Source organism: Calliopsis andreniformis, chromosome 12, assembly GCF_051401765.1.
Source record: "Calliopsis andreniformis isolate RMS-2024a chromosome 12, iyCalAndr_principal, whole genome shotgun sequence".
NCBI classification, from domain to species: domain Eukaryota; kingdom Metazoa; phylum Arthropoda; class Insecta; order Hymenoptera; family Andrenidae; genus Calliopsis; species Calliopsis andreniformis.
The window spans coordinates 7146202-7166141 of record NC_135073.1 but is presented as its reverse complement, the minus strand read 5'-3'; the positions used below and the strand labels follow the sequence as shown (position 1 = coordinate 7166141).

General features: G+C 35.4%; 1 protein-coding gene across 2 annotated transcripts in view; it reads right to left on the bottom strand.

The window, feature by feature from the left end:
- Window positions 1-512: 512 nt before the first annotated feature.
- Window positions 513-19940, bottom strand: part of LOC143185765 (uncharacterized) — a 75462-nt gene continuing 56034 nt past the window's right edge. For both annotated transcript variants that reach the window (XM_076389007.1, XM_076389009.1), the window contains 2 exons: window positions 8696-8733; window positions 513-1808 (listed from right to left, as the gene is read on the bottom strand). In XM_076389007.1, coding sequence (XP_076245122.1) covers window positions 786-1808; window positions 8696-8733 — 1061 coding nt within the window. In that variant the 3' untranslated portion in view covers window positions 513-785. The remainder of the gene's footprint in view (window positions 1809-8695; window positions 8734-19940) is intronic.

Below are 19940 nucleotides of genomic sequence, written 5' to 3'. Positions count from 1 at the left end.
TTATCTAATACTTTGAATAATTATTCATATCAATCAATTAACATGTTCCGTACCGTAGCACAAATTCAGGTTTTCGACAGAGACCTAAGAAATCTAGGCAATGAAACTGCAACATTTAATTGCACACGAGTAACAGTTGTGTACAATATAATCATTACTGTTACCTTTTTTCTATCTTGTTTCGCTTCTAAATAAATTAGTTTAAGGATGCAACGAAAATATGAAAGTTTGAGATCACCGAAAATTTACAAGATACGAAACATGTTAATAACAATATACGAACAAACCAATTTTTTGAATCAGGTCGTCAGTATCAAAACCAAAGGCAACGATACACCACACTTCAAACAACACCGAAAAGCAACAGGAAATACTACCCGATCAGCAATCATGTACCATGATTGCCAGCTTCGAACAATTACGTTTCCACGTAATCGATTCGATTGCTACTCAGACAAAAAATTACATTTACATCCACGACCGTGTAAACATTGAGAAGTATGAAGCGGAACACCACTCACATAGCAATAGGATCTACGCAAAGGTCCATATCCATTGCAGCCTAACGTTTGAAATTTATCCAAGAATTCCGACAATCTAGTATAATTAACTCCTAAACGTTCATCAGGCATCCCTTTCATTTTCGACGCAGACTCCTCCGATGGTGGGCCGTGACGACACGTTTCAGACTTTGGTTCTGATCTCGTGGCCAGATTCCGCGTTTGGGAAAGGATCCCGAGGTACGGGCGTCCACACTACCATACAACTCGAATCTCAATATGCGTTCAGCTGAGTGCCAGCAGCGGCTCCACACTCATGCGAGACCTCCTGGCCTTGTCCTCTTCATACTGTTTCAATTTCATCAGCTTCCTTTTGCCCTTACTCTGCTTCTTCCTAGGTAACTCCGTCGTGGTTGCTGCCTCAGAGTTCATCTGGCCCTCCTCTTCCAGCATCCTCAGCGTTTCGATTATGTTCCTAGGCTCAGTGATACGGCCAGTCGCGCTGCCATTCTTATTGGCGTAGACCACGGACAAGTGGGAGAAGCTGGACTTAGGTGGAGCAGTGATGTCAGCAAAGTCCCTGAAGTTCGCGAAGAAGTCTCCTCCACGAATCGGTTGAGGTTTGGGGTTTCTGTAGTAGTTTGCTCGGCCACGGTTGCCACCGTGATAATAAGGATTGTACGCGCTATCATCGCCAGAGTATTCATCCTCCTCCTTGTCCTCGGGATAGTAAGTGCCGCCTCGGATCACACCGAAATTTCCTGATCCTAATAGAGGGTGATGGACGTCCTTCGTGGTCGCTGCTGCTGCTTGATAGCCACTACGATCGCGTTGGAAGTAGCCCAAGAATCTATTGGGTCTGTAGCGCTGTTCCGTGAATGGCAATCTGTGGTTTGTGAACAACTCTGCGAACGAGGGGAAGAAATTCTGGCTGTCTGTCTCCAGGCTTGTATTTTCGGTCTCAGACGTTTCGACTTGGCCAGTTTCGTCTGTGTTTTCTGCTTTTTGATCCTTGGATACTGGTTTCATTGTGGTGCTTGGGACTTCGGCTTTTTCTTCTGATACTACGACTGGTTCTTCGACTGATTTTTTCTGAGCTTCTTCGTCTTGTGTTTTACCTTCACCGCCTTGTGTTTTATCTTCTTCGTCTTGTGTTTTACTTTCTTCGTCTTGTGTTTTATCTTCTTCGCTTTCGCTTTTCTCTCTGGCTACACTGTCAGTTTCGGTAGTTTCAGGTTCCATGTACATATCTGAGTCATCACCATCTTCGTATTCTTCGGTTATTTTTGAAGCGGACGCCATGGAATCCTAGAACACAGTGATTCTGATATTAGAAGACTAAGTTCGATCTTCAAGCATATAATAGGTACTTATCATTTGAAAAAAAGTTTGGTACCTCTGTAGTGGTGCATGTACAGAATGACATGTTTCATTATTTTATTGAGATAACAATGTACGCTTTCTGAACTTTTATTTACTTATTAAATCCTATTAAAATAGAAAAATGGAAAAAATATAAATAATTATTACTATCGAATATTAAGGCAATTCCTTTTTCTTTGTAATAACTTTAATATTACTTTATTTTTAAGCAATTCCTAATACTTCATTAACGTATTAAAATAGTTGCGTTGCCTTCACTTGAGGAACTTGAAATTAAATTTCTGATAATGTTACTACATTATCTATTAAACAAAATATGTGTATGTTATCCGAAATACCTCTTCAAGTAGGTAAAACAAGTATCCTGTATAGGTAACTGTGAGACCTGATAATACTTTCCCCGTTGCAATTACAAGCCGTAGTAATCATACTTTATCGAATTTCATGTCAATTAATACCTTCAGGTATGGAGTAAATGCTGAACAAGTAATTTAAGAGCACATACTGATACGAGTTATCTATCGATCTTGGAATGGCAAATTATGAAATATTGTTTTGTCACATTGCATCGCCTTAAATTCTCCTTAACTAGTTTCAAACAGGATTTTATGTTCTTATTAACATTTTTTCTTGTCTTAATTTATTTATATGTATAGAGTCGAAATTGACATAATTTGTTCATAGACATTTCTAAAAGTGTATAAACTATATAGAAAAGTTAGTAAGGAAATCACTTTCTTCAAAATTAAACTTAAATTACTGAGTTTCCACTGGCAAATATAATGCCAATGTTGAGACCTAAGAAGGTAAAAATGATACATAGTAGTATCACAAAAATTCATAACTTCTTAGTTTATTAGCTCTTGTAAATTACCCATGGATATTTCTGTGACCACGTGGCAAAACACCAGAAAACTACAAGATAAAATTTATATGTTTAGCACTCTCATTAACTGCCCCTTACTCAGCTAAACTAAAATGAAACAACCCTTAAAATTAGTACCACTGTACATCAGAGAATTCTCATGTCCTAATTAGCGATCGAAGTGGTAAATATACTTTATACAAAATTAGAATCACTGTATGTGGTCTGACCTGGCGTCTAGTGAACAAAGTGCAACAAATCAGTGCGTTGTAACGAAAGAGCAACACGTCCTGTTCAAAGCCATCCAACGACCACTCTTAAAGCATCCGCGGTAATTTACTGCGTTCATTGTTTCGAAGGTAAACGCTCGTTAAAAGATACAGATGACGTGTGCACCAGGTTCCTTTCGCGGCGCTCATTCAGCGATCGCATAAAAGGCGAGGGTCTATCTACTAGGACAACTCCACCGTGTCCTCGCCTTGACATTTAAAACATCTTCGTGCCGACGACCGCCTGCAAAACTAGTTGGCTCGCGCATACACACTAACTGCACCTACAGATCCTCCATGCAGCCTGATATTACGCGTGCACTGTTATCTGCCGCAGGAACGTGCACGTGCAGACGCGTGCAATGCTCACGCGTTAATGTTAATGCAGACGATAGCCGCTGAAATCGGTTGCAACACACCGGTGACACGCCTAGCATTGTTACGAATATGTCAGGTCAACCGCAGCCCTGCTACAACTGTGTCGGCCTACACCAACAGCCTAGTAGAGTTCTTTCCTCTTGCTATCATTCCTACCCGGTCCATTTTTGAACCTATCTGGAAGCACTGATCGATACCTATTGGACGTTCGATTATCTGTTATTTACTGGGAGGCGAGGTATGCACGGGTTTTGCGATTGTATGGTAATTCGACATTGCATACATATGTAATATTGGGTGGTTGGCTGGTCGCGCTTTGGAGAACGGTAAGTGTAAATCAAAATACCTATTGGGTCCGGTGAAATATACACTGGCCTGGCTAAAATCGTTTCCATGCATAAAAATATGGTAATCTAGCAGGTATACTAGGCGCACTGTTTTTGATACAAGAGTGAGGAGTATTATTTAGGTGTTTGAAACGTTGGATCCATTTTGGGAGAGTATCTGTAAAGTGGGTTGTAAATAGTTAATACTATACAATACTTAATCAATGGATTCAAACTAAAAGCATTGCTCTCTATAATATCTGTCTTACGTTCAATTTCTTGTTAAATATAAAACAATTAAAAAACGTAAGTTATGTTTAAACAGATTTAATAATTAAAACAATAAAAAATGTAGTAAGTCATACGTGATATATTGAATGTTTTTAAGTATTTACATTTTTGGTGTTATTTAAATATTTCAGATTTTCAATTGTTAATCTTTCTACACAGCAACAAAACTATTTATTTTAACTAACTCCAACTAAAACATTTTAGATAATTTTAGTATTTAAACTACCATGCTATTTCCTTGAAGTTCTACTCAAACAAGAAAATAATTCTAAATAAGCGACCTATTTCAATTAATGGATAAGATTATTCAGTTTATGAGGATCCTTTTCTTCCGGTAACTTTCATTAGAAATTCATTCATATAATTTTCAAATGTACGGACAAATATTCTGTACTACTCCCATGTGGGTAACGTGATAGTTAAAGTATTAATATTTCTTTACCACAAACCAAATACAATCCAATGATAGCTAACATCATTCGAAGTAATATTAAAGAAACTTTCCTCCGAAAGGTGCAGTATTTCCATTCTTTTTCGCGACAACTTAGATAAGTTATCAATCGTGATTTATGATTATAAGTGAGGATTTATTTACTCGCCGTGCAGGCGTGTATTCGTTACGTATTGCGGCAAAGTATGGTTAAACGTGCGAACATAAATAAAGTTAGCAAGTTCCACATAGGTTGCGGATGTAGAAACGGTGATAAATCAATGAGGCGCAAAGGATTTTCCGGCAAAGAGACGTCGGATTAATGTATGCGCGCGTTCTTTTGCGAATGACCTATAAGTGAATGTTATTTAGAGATTCGTTGGCAACAAATGCTTCTTGCCCTCGTAAATGAAAGTGATGGATGAGCTGCTAGACTGCGTAATAAAGGACGAACCGCGATCGCGCTTCAACTATTCTAACTGTGATCACAATAGAGGAATATGTCGCGGTAAATCGCTTGGATATAATCCTTCGACGATATCAATTAGCCTAACAGCCTGGGGTATTTTCTTCAGTGAACCGACCTGTGTGTGCTGATTTCCTGCGAAAATTCTTTCTGTCGAAACAAGAGTTATGCAATACATGTCACAAATTTTAAAACTCTAATTTACTACTGTAGTACTAAAATAAGGCTAGTGTTAGACTTAGTGAGCATTAATTTAAGGAAGCTTTACAGTTTTTGACTTCACATAGTAATCAGCTTAGAACATCCAAGCGGATAATTCTATTTCTTATTGTTATAAGCATTATACTCATATTTATATTATAATCATTCTTAAATCGCCAGTGTATGTACTTTGAAATAAATACTTGTTCTGCTCTCAAAAATATATAATATATCTCATATAACATTATAATACTGTCCAAATTTTAATTCTCTCAAAATGTAAATAGTATTACATACATTATAGAAGCATGTTCTATTTAGAAGCAAATTCTATTTCTCTAAAGTTCAAAATTCTGTCCTGAAGAAAATCGACCGCACTTTATAATGCAATTAAGAAACAGATGTTTCTTTGTTCCTCTAAAACTGAGTTGGCTATCGTGCCTGACTATTACTTACTATTTCCACTTATAAAGTTTCGTCGTTCAGTGAACGGTATTGTGAATGATTTTTATTTGTAAAATCGTATTAGAAAAATCACACGTAGAAATTACTTCACGCTACTCCTTTAACATGTAAGGCAAAAACAAAAAATTGCGGAAAGTGTTTTAGAATAAAACAGTAGAAAATTAGTACAATACAATATGATTCGACAATTCTCACAATCTAACAGCTATTTCAGACTCAACACGGTCAACATCAAATATCACGCTTTGATTTCATTACACTACGCCACCAATTAATAACAAAGGCGTAAAAGCAATTATCTTACATAAGTCGGTGAAAGGAAACGATAAAAAACATTCCTGGAAAACTTTATAAACGCGCGTAACCGAATCCATCGGAACGGTGCCAGAAGGCTACGCAATCAAACCCCGCGGAAACTTGCAAGGGGTACTAGCCTCTCTTCTTTTCCCTTTTTCAATTATTTAAACGCCATAGGAAGGCAGTGAAGTAACAAGTGAAAGGGTCGTACGCTCGAACGAGATCAAAATCACAAATCCATCTGACATCTCCACGACGATCGCAACGCAGGACAGTGGAAGATGGATCGTGCCACTGAGCGACCGTAGAGGAAAGAAAAAGCAGGTGTTATTAGCGCTCGATTACAGAACAAAAATTAATCTTGCGGCTCGTTCGTTCGAGCAACACAACGTCACGATGATTATTATATTAACTCAACATTCGTACCCGGGGTATCCAATTAGCTGCATCCTCCTGGACTCCCACTCCTCGGCATAGGATAAATTATATGTGTATTAGGGGCATTCAGCCTACTAGGCTGCGGGCTATAGGATAGACTCCATAGACGATCCGCTTTGTGCTGAGGAGGAATAATCGTGGCGCAAAGAAACGTGGAGGCTTTATTACAGGTGCGCGAACAGTTAGACGCGAAAGTATCGCGCAAATCCTCGGGGCGAAATCCATTTCGACGCTTCAGCCAGTCGTGGGATATCGACCTATGACGCTTTGATCCTATTCCAGATCAAAGTCATCGTCACATCACACGGTTATGATTGATTGGTTTCTAATAACCGAGTCCTTTCATTTCTAGAGAATGGTACTGCCGTTTTGCGTTACGTTATTCTCTTGCAATTCAATACGTGGACTATTAAAATGCTATGAACATTGGTTGGATTTATTAGCTGACTTCGAAGAAAAGACGGAGGTATGGAAGAATTTGTTTGATATGAAATAGAAGAAAAGTTTTTTTTATAGGAATATTTAGAAAGAAGGCGGTGATGAATGTAGTGCAAAACTACTGCTATTTGGAGGATGAAGATGATTGAAATTACTGACTCTAGTTATCTGTTAACTATTAGTAGGAAAATATTTAAAGACTCCCGATTTCTTGGGGAACGGAGGAGATAAGAGTTTCTTTTTTACCTTAACAAAATTATTTAAGGTTTTGCTTCTTCTGTACAAACGTATTGAGGTGTTCTTTCTTAAAATCTGAATCTATTGTATTGTGCATAGCTACCTAAACATTATGTAACTTTTAGTTGAAATAATTCTTTAAGCAATGAATAATTCAAGAACAATTCCAAGTGATAATTTCCAATGCTTCAATTTTATTAAATTGGAGGAAGTATGTTTAAAAAATTCGAACCTAGTTGACAGACTTGACGAAGTTAAGTAAGTTAGTAGTTAAGTAATAATAAAATGTGAGTAGTAAATTTCTAAATGCAGCGTAATATGAAATATGTAACTAAACTACTATAGAGTGATAGTTCACTAATAGTTGCTTCAATTTTTTATCGAGCTAATTGGACGCAAGTAGCAGGATCTTTAATAATCTTAGGTATGTGGTTCTATAATCATAAGTTACTAATGTCGATCTGGCGTGATTCAAATATTACTTTAGATATTTTTACCGATAAATTTAATCCTTGATAGAGATATATCTTTTCCTCATTAGCAAGTGTTACGTGGATATATCGAATACATTAAATCTTGTAATACGTAACCTTCTAGTGTGTTTAGAAACAATCGCTAAATTCCGATCAAGATAGTAGGTTCGCTAACGGTATTATTTTGTTCCTCCAACATATTTATTGAATTGATCTTTTTAACATCTGTGTTCCAGCGTATGCTGTATTAAAAGCATCGTTCCTTATTATTATAATCTACAGAGGATCTATAATCGACATAAGGATCTACTTTTACTTTACTTTATTTGCTAAAGAACTATTGCAGCAAGGTAATCTACGCCAAGTTTTTGACACAGTTATATAAAGAGTTAATCAACATACTTTTTATCATCGTTAATCTTTTTCGTAATGATAGTATACTCTGTTACTCAAAAAAGGACACTAAACATTCATTATATCTTGTAATTTATTTGGTTTTGTACCTAGACTGTTCTATTACTATAATAAACCTATAACATTATAAAGTATCCTATAACTATAATATGTACACATGTTAACTTAATGGAATTATTGCTTAAAGCAAGAAGGCATAAGGCACTTTTTAGAGTTATTTTAGCTTCCCTATCACCTTGATAAATACTTCTATATATACTGAAGTCGTTGTACTTAATATTTAACATTTTCTTAACAATGAAAATTTTTAAATTTTCTTGCACATTTGAATATAGAAATTTCATATACCTACATATTACTTATATTAAAAAGCTAATCAAATGAAATACATTTATTATTATATTAAAGATTAATAAAAAAAGATCAGTACGTATCACTAATCAATTTTAAGAAATTAATCACCCAAGAGATTAACATAATTTATATTACAATGCAAAACAATATTTCATCTTACTCTTCGTTAACATTAGACCTAGTTTTGCCAAACAGAATATAAGATAAAATGTCACTGGACACGTTAATAGTTCACACAAACGTTTTATTACTTTGTTTCAAATTAAATTGAAACATCAGCGCTCGAATTTCTTTCGAACGCAACGAAACGACGGGTGGTAAACGCATTTTACAAATTGACTCGCAATAAATAATCGTCGAGCATCTCATTTCCTGATATAAATCAAGCCACGGACTTTCTCCTCATACAGAGAAAAAGTTAGAATTATTGAGTGATCATTCATCTGTTTTTCCCTGTTGGTTTTTCTTACCTCGTGTTCACTAGCGTCCTCGGGAATTGGTGCTCCATCTGAAAAAGAAAAAGTGTTATTTACTGACAAGATCATACTTAATAGTTTTTCTGGTAATTTAGAAGCAGAGCATTTTAATATTAATTATAACATAGCTGACAAAGTATATGCAACAAATAGTGTAATACAGTTTATTTTTTATTTAAATGTATATCTTAGAAAACGACTTAATATAATTGCTAGCTTTTTGAGAAACAGAACAACTATAATTGTACAATGTATATTATCAGTCCAAATTGTTTACGACCACCAATTTCAATAAATAAGCTAAATTAACAGATACCAAGTTATTCCCTATAATTACAAGTAATAGAAATATCCCTGTTACAACTAGAGGCTTGTAATTTTAAGCGACGGAGTAAAATACGTGGTATCGTGTTAATAGTAATCAATATAATCATCCTCAATTATTTAAGCGTATCGTTGAACTGATTGCAACTATCATTCGCAAATAGTTTAGTTACTGGTCGACTGAAAATTTGAAAGAGCAACTCAATAGGCTTTCAACATGATGGAAACGATCATTTATCAACCATTATTATAGTATTCAATATAGGATATATTAAATAAGTATTAATAAGTTATAGCTACGACTAAATTAATCAAGGGGCTCGCGAATGATTGAACGACAGTAGTGACCTCCTTTTCATTGGCAATTAAATTACTTGTAATAGGTGGTCTAAAATTTGCTTTAATCTTACTGAGATCAAGATCCAGAAAAATTACTCAAAAGAGGTAAAACATGTGCACATCGGAATGCAATTCAGAAAGCCGACTCCGAGTATGAATAACGTCAACAAGATTGCCTTCGAGCGAACACTTCCGACTACCTGTTACACTGACGCTTACTAAAAGTATGAAGAGAAATGGTCATCAAATGAACTGGTGCTGAAAGCTGATCAAGGAAATAGGTCTGAGTAATTGATCAGTTGTTAATTAAAATGAAGATATTAATGATGTGAGGTATGATATAGATTGTTGAAAGGTATTACCGATATAAAGCGCGGTTCAGGAACATGGATATAATTTATTAAACTCGTGAAAGCAATTTAAAAGAGTGAAAATTATATGTAAGACGTCATAAAGTGTACTAAAGTCTGTATTATTCGAGTTAAAATCACTATCATTATTACACTTGTTTTGAACATTTAGAAGCTTTTAAACATGTATATTTCATGAAACATTCCACAATAGGTGTCAGAATTTTAAAGAAGTGATTCTACATGTCAAAATAGGGCGAAAATAAAGAATAACAGAATTACGTTTGAGGCTTCGTTTTAGAGGCATTAGTTGTTAAAAAAACACCTAAAACTTGCGTGAGATGTGTCTGACTCGGAGCTTATTCTACTGCTAGTGTGTATCAATCAGGTCAGACAAAGCAAAGAGGGTGAAATAAGTTCCAATTCAGACATATCACGTAAATTTTTAGCGTTTTCTCAATAATTAATGCATAACTCTGAAACGAAGTCAGAAACGTTTCGTTTTTTAGCTTGTAGAATCATCCCTCAGAATTTCTGACACTTACTGTTGAACACCCTTTATAGATACATAATCTTCAAGATTGTCAAGATTCTGAACACGTAAAAAATATTTAAAGTTACGAAATCTAATAAGGCTAATATACTTTACAAAGAACTTTACAGAGTTTCCAACTTTGAACAATTATCAAAGTGATTCGAAAATTCGTAAAGATTCAATTTTTTTTAACATGCAAAACAGAATATTGAGTTTATCGCTGACTAGATCTCTCAAGACAAATTCTAATCAAACAGAATCTAAAAAATCCTTTACCCAACTTCCTCCAAAAAGGAAGTGTCACAAACGAAAAAATAGCAACCCGGAAGTGAGGGAACTAGAAAGGATTAATTAACTCAAACTATTCGACCGTGCAACGACGACAGCTTTCTTCCATCGCTGTCAGCAGGGAAAGTCAATTACTGCGATGACAGGCCATAACGTTTAGCGACGACAGAGTACGTCTCCGGAGATTCTCGTGGTACGTGTTCAAAGTTAAAACGTTCGTACTGTCGCTCCCTTGGCTCCACCTGTCAAGTGTGGTTTGAAAGACAAGGTGCTCGGTTGGGATCACCTTGTGCATTCTCGATTCGCGGCTCCCTTTTTTGTTCCATAAACGTCTACCGCTGAGTGAGTTCACAAAGAACCATAGACAAAACAGATTGTGTCTAGCTCATGCTCGTGTCTAATTGGATGAAACTTTTACGTAATAAGAAAAAGTACGACGCTGATAAGGGGACTTTAATTGCGACTCTTAATTCTTTGGGTGTTCTAGGGGTGAAGTAGTAAATCTAATTTTTATGCACTAACAGTGTCATTAATTTAAATTTCTTTTAACTCTGCACAGTAGTTGTAAACCACCTACGTCTTAAACTCTTAGGAAATCACTGCTTGAAGTCGTATTTAATACAATTAAGTATATTTCAATTAGAAACAATAAATAGTAATAGCTGTAATCTATTTAGCGAGTCGAGGCACCAGATGAAGTAACATATGCATGTACATAGAACGCGTGAGTGGAAAAGCGGTCATAGTATATAAAAGCTTATCGATCATTAAACTTATTTACGTTTCATCATATAAGAATCATAATGGCATCGAATAAAAGAAAACATTTACCTCTATGGCTTCTTGTATTTCCACTACACCATTCCTATGAACTTAAAACATTTAAAGGCGATTCAATAGTGCGCATATTACGAAGCTTGAGACATTGCACCATTGGATGATGACATGCAATTTTGCAGCTCATTAAAGTGTTTCTAAACGAATTATCTCGGATATGGATCACTTGTTAAGAAACTGATATTTTCTACCACGTACCAGTTGTAGAACGAGCTACAAATTGACATTCATGATTGGAAATTGAAATTGAAATTGGAAAGGGATAGGTCGAAAATGTCGATCACAAAAATATCAGTCATGAAAGAGTTTTTCTAAGTAATAAGAAGAGAAAGATATGTACCCATTTATAACATATGTATACATGCGAAACTGATTATCATAGTTTCTAAAGAGAAGTATATATTATAAATAAAAATTCTTAAAATTTTTAATTTATTTTCCAACTATTTTAATCAAATAGTTATGTAATTAATCATTATTAAATAATATGATTAATTATTAAAGATGCGCTTAAAGTGTCTGACTTTCGATTTATTCGACTGCCTACGTGCATTAGTCAGACCAGGCGAAGCGAAGCTAGTAGAATGGGCTCGTAGTCAGACACATTTCACGCGTTTAGACGTTTACTCAGCAATTAATGACTCTGTAACGAAGCCTCAATCGCAAATTCATTATTTATCATTTTATTTTCATTTTTGTACGTACAATCACCCCTTCACATTCCTAACACCTGTTCCCATGTACCCCATATACAAGGATACAGAGAAACTTACTATTAATTGATCAGAAATTATATTACACTTTCCTTTTTACTGAATAAAAAGAATGTTATGACCATAAAATTTTATTTTGAATGAAAATAGCTCTTACATTATCAAGCTACACATTGTAAGTTTATACTATGCTCATAACAATTACCTCTATCTCACAGCAAACGACTCTGAAAAACAAGACAATACATTGTGTGTCTAATTTTAAAAGTATGATCGTAGATTGTCTAAGAACAATCACCTCTTCCGAAGTGTTCAAACGACAAACGCTGCATACGAAATATACCCTGTATTGCAAGATGACACAGGTATTGGTCCTTTAAACTCATCAATATACCTTCTCACTTTCAAAAGATGTATTGCCAGTAACGTCGTCCGTGCTAGAGAACAATCAGGCAGCCGATGTCGAAAGACACATAGCCCCCGCGTTCTTGAGTAATAAGATATGGATGACGTGTCACTTCTTCAGCATATGCATGCCTCTTCCACCGCGCGACAGTATAGCGATTATCAAATGTTAATCTACCGCTCGCGCGACCCCGTTCCCCAATGATACTTTCTGAAGTGTACAACAATGAGGATGACCCCGACGGGAACATGTCCCGCTCTCAACATTGTTTATGCCATTGTTCGCGGCTTGAACCGGAGGTGACGTTTGATTATTGTTTCTATCTCGCGCGATTTGCCGCGAAAACAGCGTCGTTCACCGTGCAATCATAATGACTTAATAAGAGGAGCCCGACGACCTGGAAAGTCACAGTCTACCCCGCGGTTATTGTTTCAGTCTCTCATAATCATTGATTAGAGGGAAGTTCAGTCTTACTCGCGGTAGGAATGAGAACGTGAAACTAGTGATGGCATTATTATGTAAAATTACTTTTAATGAACTGGTTCATTAAATTTTAATGTATCACAATAGCATATTATTATAAGATCCTATTCTTTAGAGGTACAACGAATCTAAGTAAAAAAGATAAAAGTAACATTATATAAATTATTGAGGAAACCTATACAGATTCTTGTGACTGGCTGAGTAATAATTTGTCTGAGTTCCTTCTTTCTAATGAACAATTATCTACGACAAAAATTTACCGCAATAGAAAGGATTTTTCTTACCAAAAAATGAAATTGAAATATCGATACAAGATACGGTATAAGTTAATCTATGTAAGTGATTAATGGAATCGAATTATGAACCATGATTGAAAGAAACGAAAACTAGTTCTACCAAATGGAGACCAAAGTGTTCTACTAAAGAGTTCTACCAAACTGGACACCAGTACAACATGATTAGAAGTGAGAAACTATTATGAGTAAACTTAAAATAATAATCCAAAATCACTCATCTATTTACCTAATAAAAAACAGAATCGCCTTACTGCAATCTTTGTAATGAGAACCACTATGTACTATACATATATAATAATAAGAGATTCCATTTGCAAAAGAAAGAATATAGACTAAACCCAGACTTGATCCTTATATCATAGCATCACATAAATATTTACACTAAATTATCTAAAAAATACTAATCACTATCACAACATGTTCTTCCACCTAAAAGAAACACAAGTCAAATTTATTACTAAGGTTTCTTAAAAAAAATTATAAGTAAGTCTCTAATTTCTACTAAATTACCCTCGTTTCACCTGCCTTTCCGTAATAGCGATTTTTCAAAATAATGTTAAATACCGGTTACTGACATTTTATCGATTTTGCAGCCAATACTACAATGAAGCTTAGAACATACGAATACCAGACCCAACAAGATAACTTAAATAGTTTAGTTTGACAAACGAAGATCTAGTACAACAAAAAGGTCGCACGTTCACATCGATACATCGAAGACTTGGAATATCGTTCTCCATTCCTAGGCAGTCGGAACTGCTTTGAAATTATAATTCACACTGAAACGACATAATCAAATCGCGAATCAAACCAGATTCTTATGGCCGTTCGGCATACCGACGAGGAAGTGATTACCATCGCTCGAAATACGAGCTCCTCTCGTTCCTTTTTTCGCCCCTGGGTCGCGGAATGGGAAAGGACCTAGAATATTACGTGGCAGCTGCGAATCAGAAGGGAAAAATCGCGGCTGCACGATCGAATTGGGCGCTTCCTACTTTCAGATCTTTTCGAAAAATTGCTAAGACCGATCAGTGCCTACTGCACTATGGCGACGTAACAAGATGTTTGCGAGACCTTCCTGAGTGATATCTCGGTAATATTTTACCAACCAGGTGAACGGCGAGGCGAACATACTCGCCCGCTGAAAATTACGAACCAGGGATACTCTTGCGGGATTAATTAATATACGTGCATTTAGCATATTAAATGGAAGGCTAACGTTTCTTGCGATATCCGGGAGGCGAGGTTACGATTCATGTAAATCAACTTGAGTTCATTGCACACGTCGAACACGTATTTCTTGCCTGCGATTGGTCGGTTTTAGTCGTGAAAATATTGAGAGCCAATGAAACTGATTGAATCATAGGAAGCGATAACTATATTGAATGAGCGTTAATATTACTGGTTGCAGATCAAATTACAATAAACGTCTTAATGACTTTCGATATAAAAGACTGTGGTTAAAGGTAATGTATTGAGACGAGGAAATAAAGATGTATGGTAAAAAATACGTTGTATAAATAATCTCGCATCTTGGAATCAATAATAATTAATCTAAAGGAACATTAAAATTGAAGACAGGACCAAATATCAGAATGAGAAGTAGGTATTAGGTTGTAACATAAATCTTTTTCGTAATTTGTATGCTTGACCCAGTAAGGAAACAATAAAAACTTATGGGTCAAATTAACAAAATGTAGAATTATGTTTCTACAATTTTTTTGAGTAATTTTAGGGGTAGTAGAATCTTGATCACAGAAGTTAGCAAATGCTGTACTTAAATTATGAATTTTTCCTTTAGATAATCAATCAAATACATGGATATATTTTATAGATTTAAATTTATATTAATTTATGAATTCCCTCTAGTCTACACTTTAATTTTCTAATTCTCCTGCGACAGTAATTATTGACAAAAGAACATCCTACGTGTAGTATAACTGAAACCATTTATTGCATTATGAAGTTGCATTTCCTCGATCCCATCAATCACACCAGTACACCATCGCACAATAAAGAGCTTAATTAACTATTTCAATGAAACAATTCTTGCATACCTGCTCAAAGTGTCCCATTAATAATTACTAACGAGACAAGCTTCTTATCGATGCGGCAACCCCAATCCGCTAACGATTTCGAAACATAATTTAGCCGAGAACGAGGTAATTTCATTTCGTGTGACGAAGGTGATATGTTCCAGGAACTAACGTTAACCAGGCGCGAAGCTACCTCGTTAATTCCAGCCATCGTGATCGTAGACTTCGTGTGATTGTATCCGTATCCAAAGAGTCAACGTCACCGACACGACGCGGATAATTGAAAGTACACCGACGATAGAAGAGGCGCATAACCCTTGTGATAATCTGCATTTATTCATCGAATCATGGGCACCACGTCGGATTTAATTGAATGGCTTTTCATTAATCTTGGTGCAGAGGTAGCAGAGTTTCAGTTAAAGTAAATTGGTGGAGCTCCTGAAGCGATGCCCGTTTCTATGTACATTGCTATGCATTTCAATTCCTTGTGGTAGGCAGTGTTTGAATGTTAGGAAGTAACGTTTGGGAATTATGGGTTTCTCTGGGGTATTTGGGTCAGCCTATATTTAATGTTATACATGTGCATATCTGGATCTCAGAGCTAGAGTGCATTAGGTAAGTACACTTGTTTTCTGTGTGTTTTATGACTCTTTGAGTATGAAGCTCAGATTTATGTAATACTTGAAATTGTATGAGAGTTACTGATTTTAGTTAATAATACATAATAATGAAATGAAATACAACAACATAGTAAAGCATAATGGTGGTGTGGAATTCAGGTGAAATGACCAGCGAGTAATTTGGTTTTAAGTTCGACTAAATGGTTCAGAATTATGACTAAGTAATTTTCGTCTGCTTCATTTGTTAACATAGTTTTATATGTGGACATTTTATTTTTTTCATTCCTTCTAAATTCCTTTACACTTTACGAGGTAGATTTGTGTCATTTTTTCGTTCTAATGAACTTGGAAATATTATTCTTATCGAACATTCTTTTTGTCAATCTTAAACATTAAATTATAGCACTTGTCACATAAATAAACCACCATATACGGGCTTCCAAAACGAAGGAGCACTTAAACACCTTATTACAAATGCCTAAAGTTTATGTCCTACTTTATGAGCGTTGAAACTGAAGGTGCTAGGTCATGTAAAAATCTATTCTCTATAGTAACGTTATTAAATTACCTTCATATACAACCTACAAATGTGTTATCACATAAAATTACGTATATATGTAAATGGTAGTGAAATTTCTGTTTTGCATAACGTAGTAATACATACAGTTATAATACATGCGTAATTATAATATAAAATTGTTTTCTACATGTTATACTATAGAATAGTAGACATAAACGTGGAATACCTTTTCATGACCGATTCCATGACTTAAAGTAATGAATAAAGTTCATGCAAATACACATGTACTGATAACCTTTTACAATTCAATTATAAACACTTTAAAAATCTCACGTGGAAACTATTCGAACTTTTTTCAACTATTTCAACATTACTAAAATGGAATAAAATACTACAAATATCTGATTCGAATACGTATAAATACTACTATGTACTATATTTATATTATATATTTTAACTGTTCCAGATAATATAATTAAATTATATTAAACGGTACACTTGTCTACTCCCTTATAACAATTTCAAACTATAAGTAGTATAAGAATTTTTTTTACCCATTTCTTTCAAGTCAAGTTTAGTATAATCAAATAGAAGTAATACAGATATTGTACCATCATCTCTAAAAAAAGTAAACCAATAAAATCAATTTACATACATACATAAATCGCGTCAATTCTTAAAAAAAAATGTCCAATTTTTTTCTATCATTTAATACATTCCAGGAAACCAAGCCTAATTTACAATATTTCGACGCACAACAAATCAACCGCTAATTACTGTTACCTCCACACGATACCAAACATTCCACATGTATGTATCGTTTAAATCATTGATCCGTAAATACATTGATCAAACAGATAAGAGGAAAAATGATTTAGAAAGGTGCAGCTCTACGAGCTCAAACCGAGCTGCCGAAGAATGACGGCAAAGTTGACTGCAAAGTCGAAAAATGTTACCTACGGAGACAACAACGTTTAAAGGGGACCCGCAGAAACAGGGGAGGGCTCATCGATGCGCAACGTTAACAGACCAAGCTTGTATCATGGGAATCGCTTGCCAGGGAACGTGGGAGTCTGCAGCCACACCTTCCTCGTCGGGGAATCGCACTGAAAAGGACGTTCCGCGAGGAGACCGAAGCCGAGAGGGAAACAGAAAGAGAAAGGGACAGAGTGAGAGAGGATCTCTCGTCCCTCGAAAATATTTCTCGAGAGTGAAAGCATCCGGACTCCACGTAGCTCTGGGTGTATGTATAATACTTACGGTATACACCATCTCGAAGAACCTCCAGCACACCGCGCACCGCAGCGGCGGCGTGCTACACGAGGTAGCGATCGTCTCCTAGGGATCGTGACGACTTAAACTTTCGTTTAATTTATCATGGTGTGCTGAGGGTCCAATCAGGAACTTTCTCTCGAAGGGAAAAATCGAGGTGATCGTACTTACACCTCTTTCACTCTCTGTTTCTTCTCCGTGTTTGCCATGGCCTGCGTTCGGGAATGCGCTTTTGCAATGTTGTTATGGTGCCACTGTAACGAAAGGCTTCAGCTGTTTGGAGATATCTTCCAAGTTTTTGATATGCAGCCAATTCGTTTTCTTTCGTCTGTATTGTTAAAAGAGGCAACCTTTATTCTTGGAGCTGGAGACCTTTTTCTGAATTATACTGTTTTCAGCTAATGAATATTTTATGCCTTAACTTTCTCTAACTCGAGTTAAAGACTAATTTAATTTACGACGTTTGTCTAACCCAGGTTTAGGATAATAAACACTTATGTGAAACATCAAGAGAAGTTTTGTATCTTATAATAGATACTGGTACTAGAACGAAACAATTTATTATACATTCGGCGTACAATTAGCGATCATTTTGCTATGCGAAGAAATTTTCCGCGCAGAGGTCAGCACAGATAAATGTAGATAGTTTCATTCCTTGTGTAACAATTATCATGTCTGCATTCAAATATTTCATGTATCTTGGCGTAAACCTGTGGTATCGACTCAACGGAAACTAAGAAACATCCAGATAAGACATGATCGGTCGCTTTCAATCTCCTAATGGTCAAAGCGTTTCCAATTCCTTAATAGATTTCATTTTATAGTAAACTAACGAATGATTGAGAAAAAATCTTAAGTAAGCGATTCTATTTCTTTCCAAGAGTAAAGGCATTCTCTAGCCTCTAGCGAAATTGAGAGAGTTGGAAACAGCTAGATGTGTTATAAACATTGTATAATATTAATTCCTAATGTCTACATGTAAATGTAATAGAGTTTTTTTAAATGTATCCATCAAAATTTAACTACTTATTTAAAATACTGCGCACCTACTATATGTACTACAATTTTAATAAAATATCTATCTAAAGCACTAGTATCACATACATGTATACATGAAATGTTATCTATATGAGTAGTCACTACTTAAAGAAATAGTTTATGTATGAATTAAAAGAGTGAAAATATAAATTTACAATTATCTACCTCCTATACCTATTTTTCCGAGTTCTGACTTTCTAATTACCCACCAACTTTCCCGATGCATTCAAATTTGAAATCTGATAAGCCGAGTCGTTTATGCCCCCATAACTCTTGACGGTCGAGGAATAACATCACGTTTTATCTACAATCGGATGCACTCGGCTTCCGTATCCTAACATGGAAAGCGGATCACGATTGATATCCAGAATATACGACTCGCCAAGGGTCTTGCGCGATCAAGACTTGCCGGTTTCGTGGATTGATCTACAGGTAAATAAATCCGACACCAAATTGCGGAAACGGCTTGCCTCGCGAGAAACGCTTAAAACGCGGTTTAATATCAATTTAGCGGGCGTATTAATTAACGCTTCCGACACTTATAAATAGCGATTTTTCAGGCGCCCTCGTTGACGTTTATATTCGTAAAAAACTTATTAGAAGGTAATACAAGTAAGTTTCTACTGCGAAGAATAAGTGAAATTTCTTACTTTAATTATGGAAACTTACTTGCAGTGGTTAAATGCAGTTAAATATAACTATCAATTACTTAAGTTGAACTCGCGAATAATGTTTATGTAAATGCTACGTTTGACTTTATGCTAGTTACAGTTATAAGTAGTAGATACGTATATTTTAGTTCGATACGAATGTTCTGGTAATTAAGGCAATATCGTTTTTACAATTTCTGTGATAAGCAAGTGACATCAGTTTGTTGATAAAATAAAATTTTGATAATTAGTAAAAAATAGAGATAAAGCTAAAGCTCTGCGTCTTCATGGAGGTATTTAACATTATTGCACATGAAAAATGTAAAGAACTTACTTACTCTACTATCTTACGTTTTAATATTAAATTTTATGTACTTTATTCTATGCTAAATTTATTGTGTATATTGTATACTGAATCTTGAAACTAATGATCCTCCATTGCCTAATTAAAAGCAAGAGCTCTTTCAAATATTGCTCACACTCATTGTTCATAATTTATATTAAATTTTATGTACTAGGATACTCATTCAGT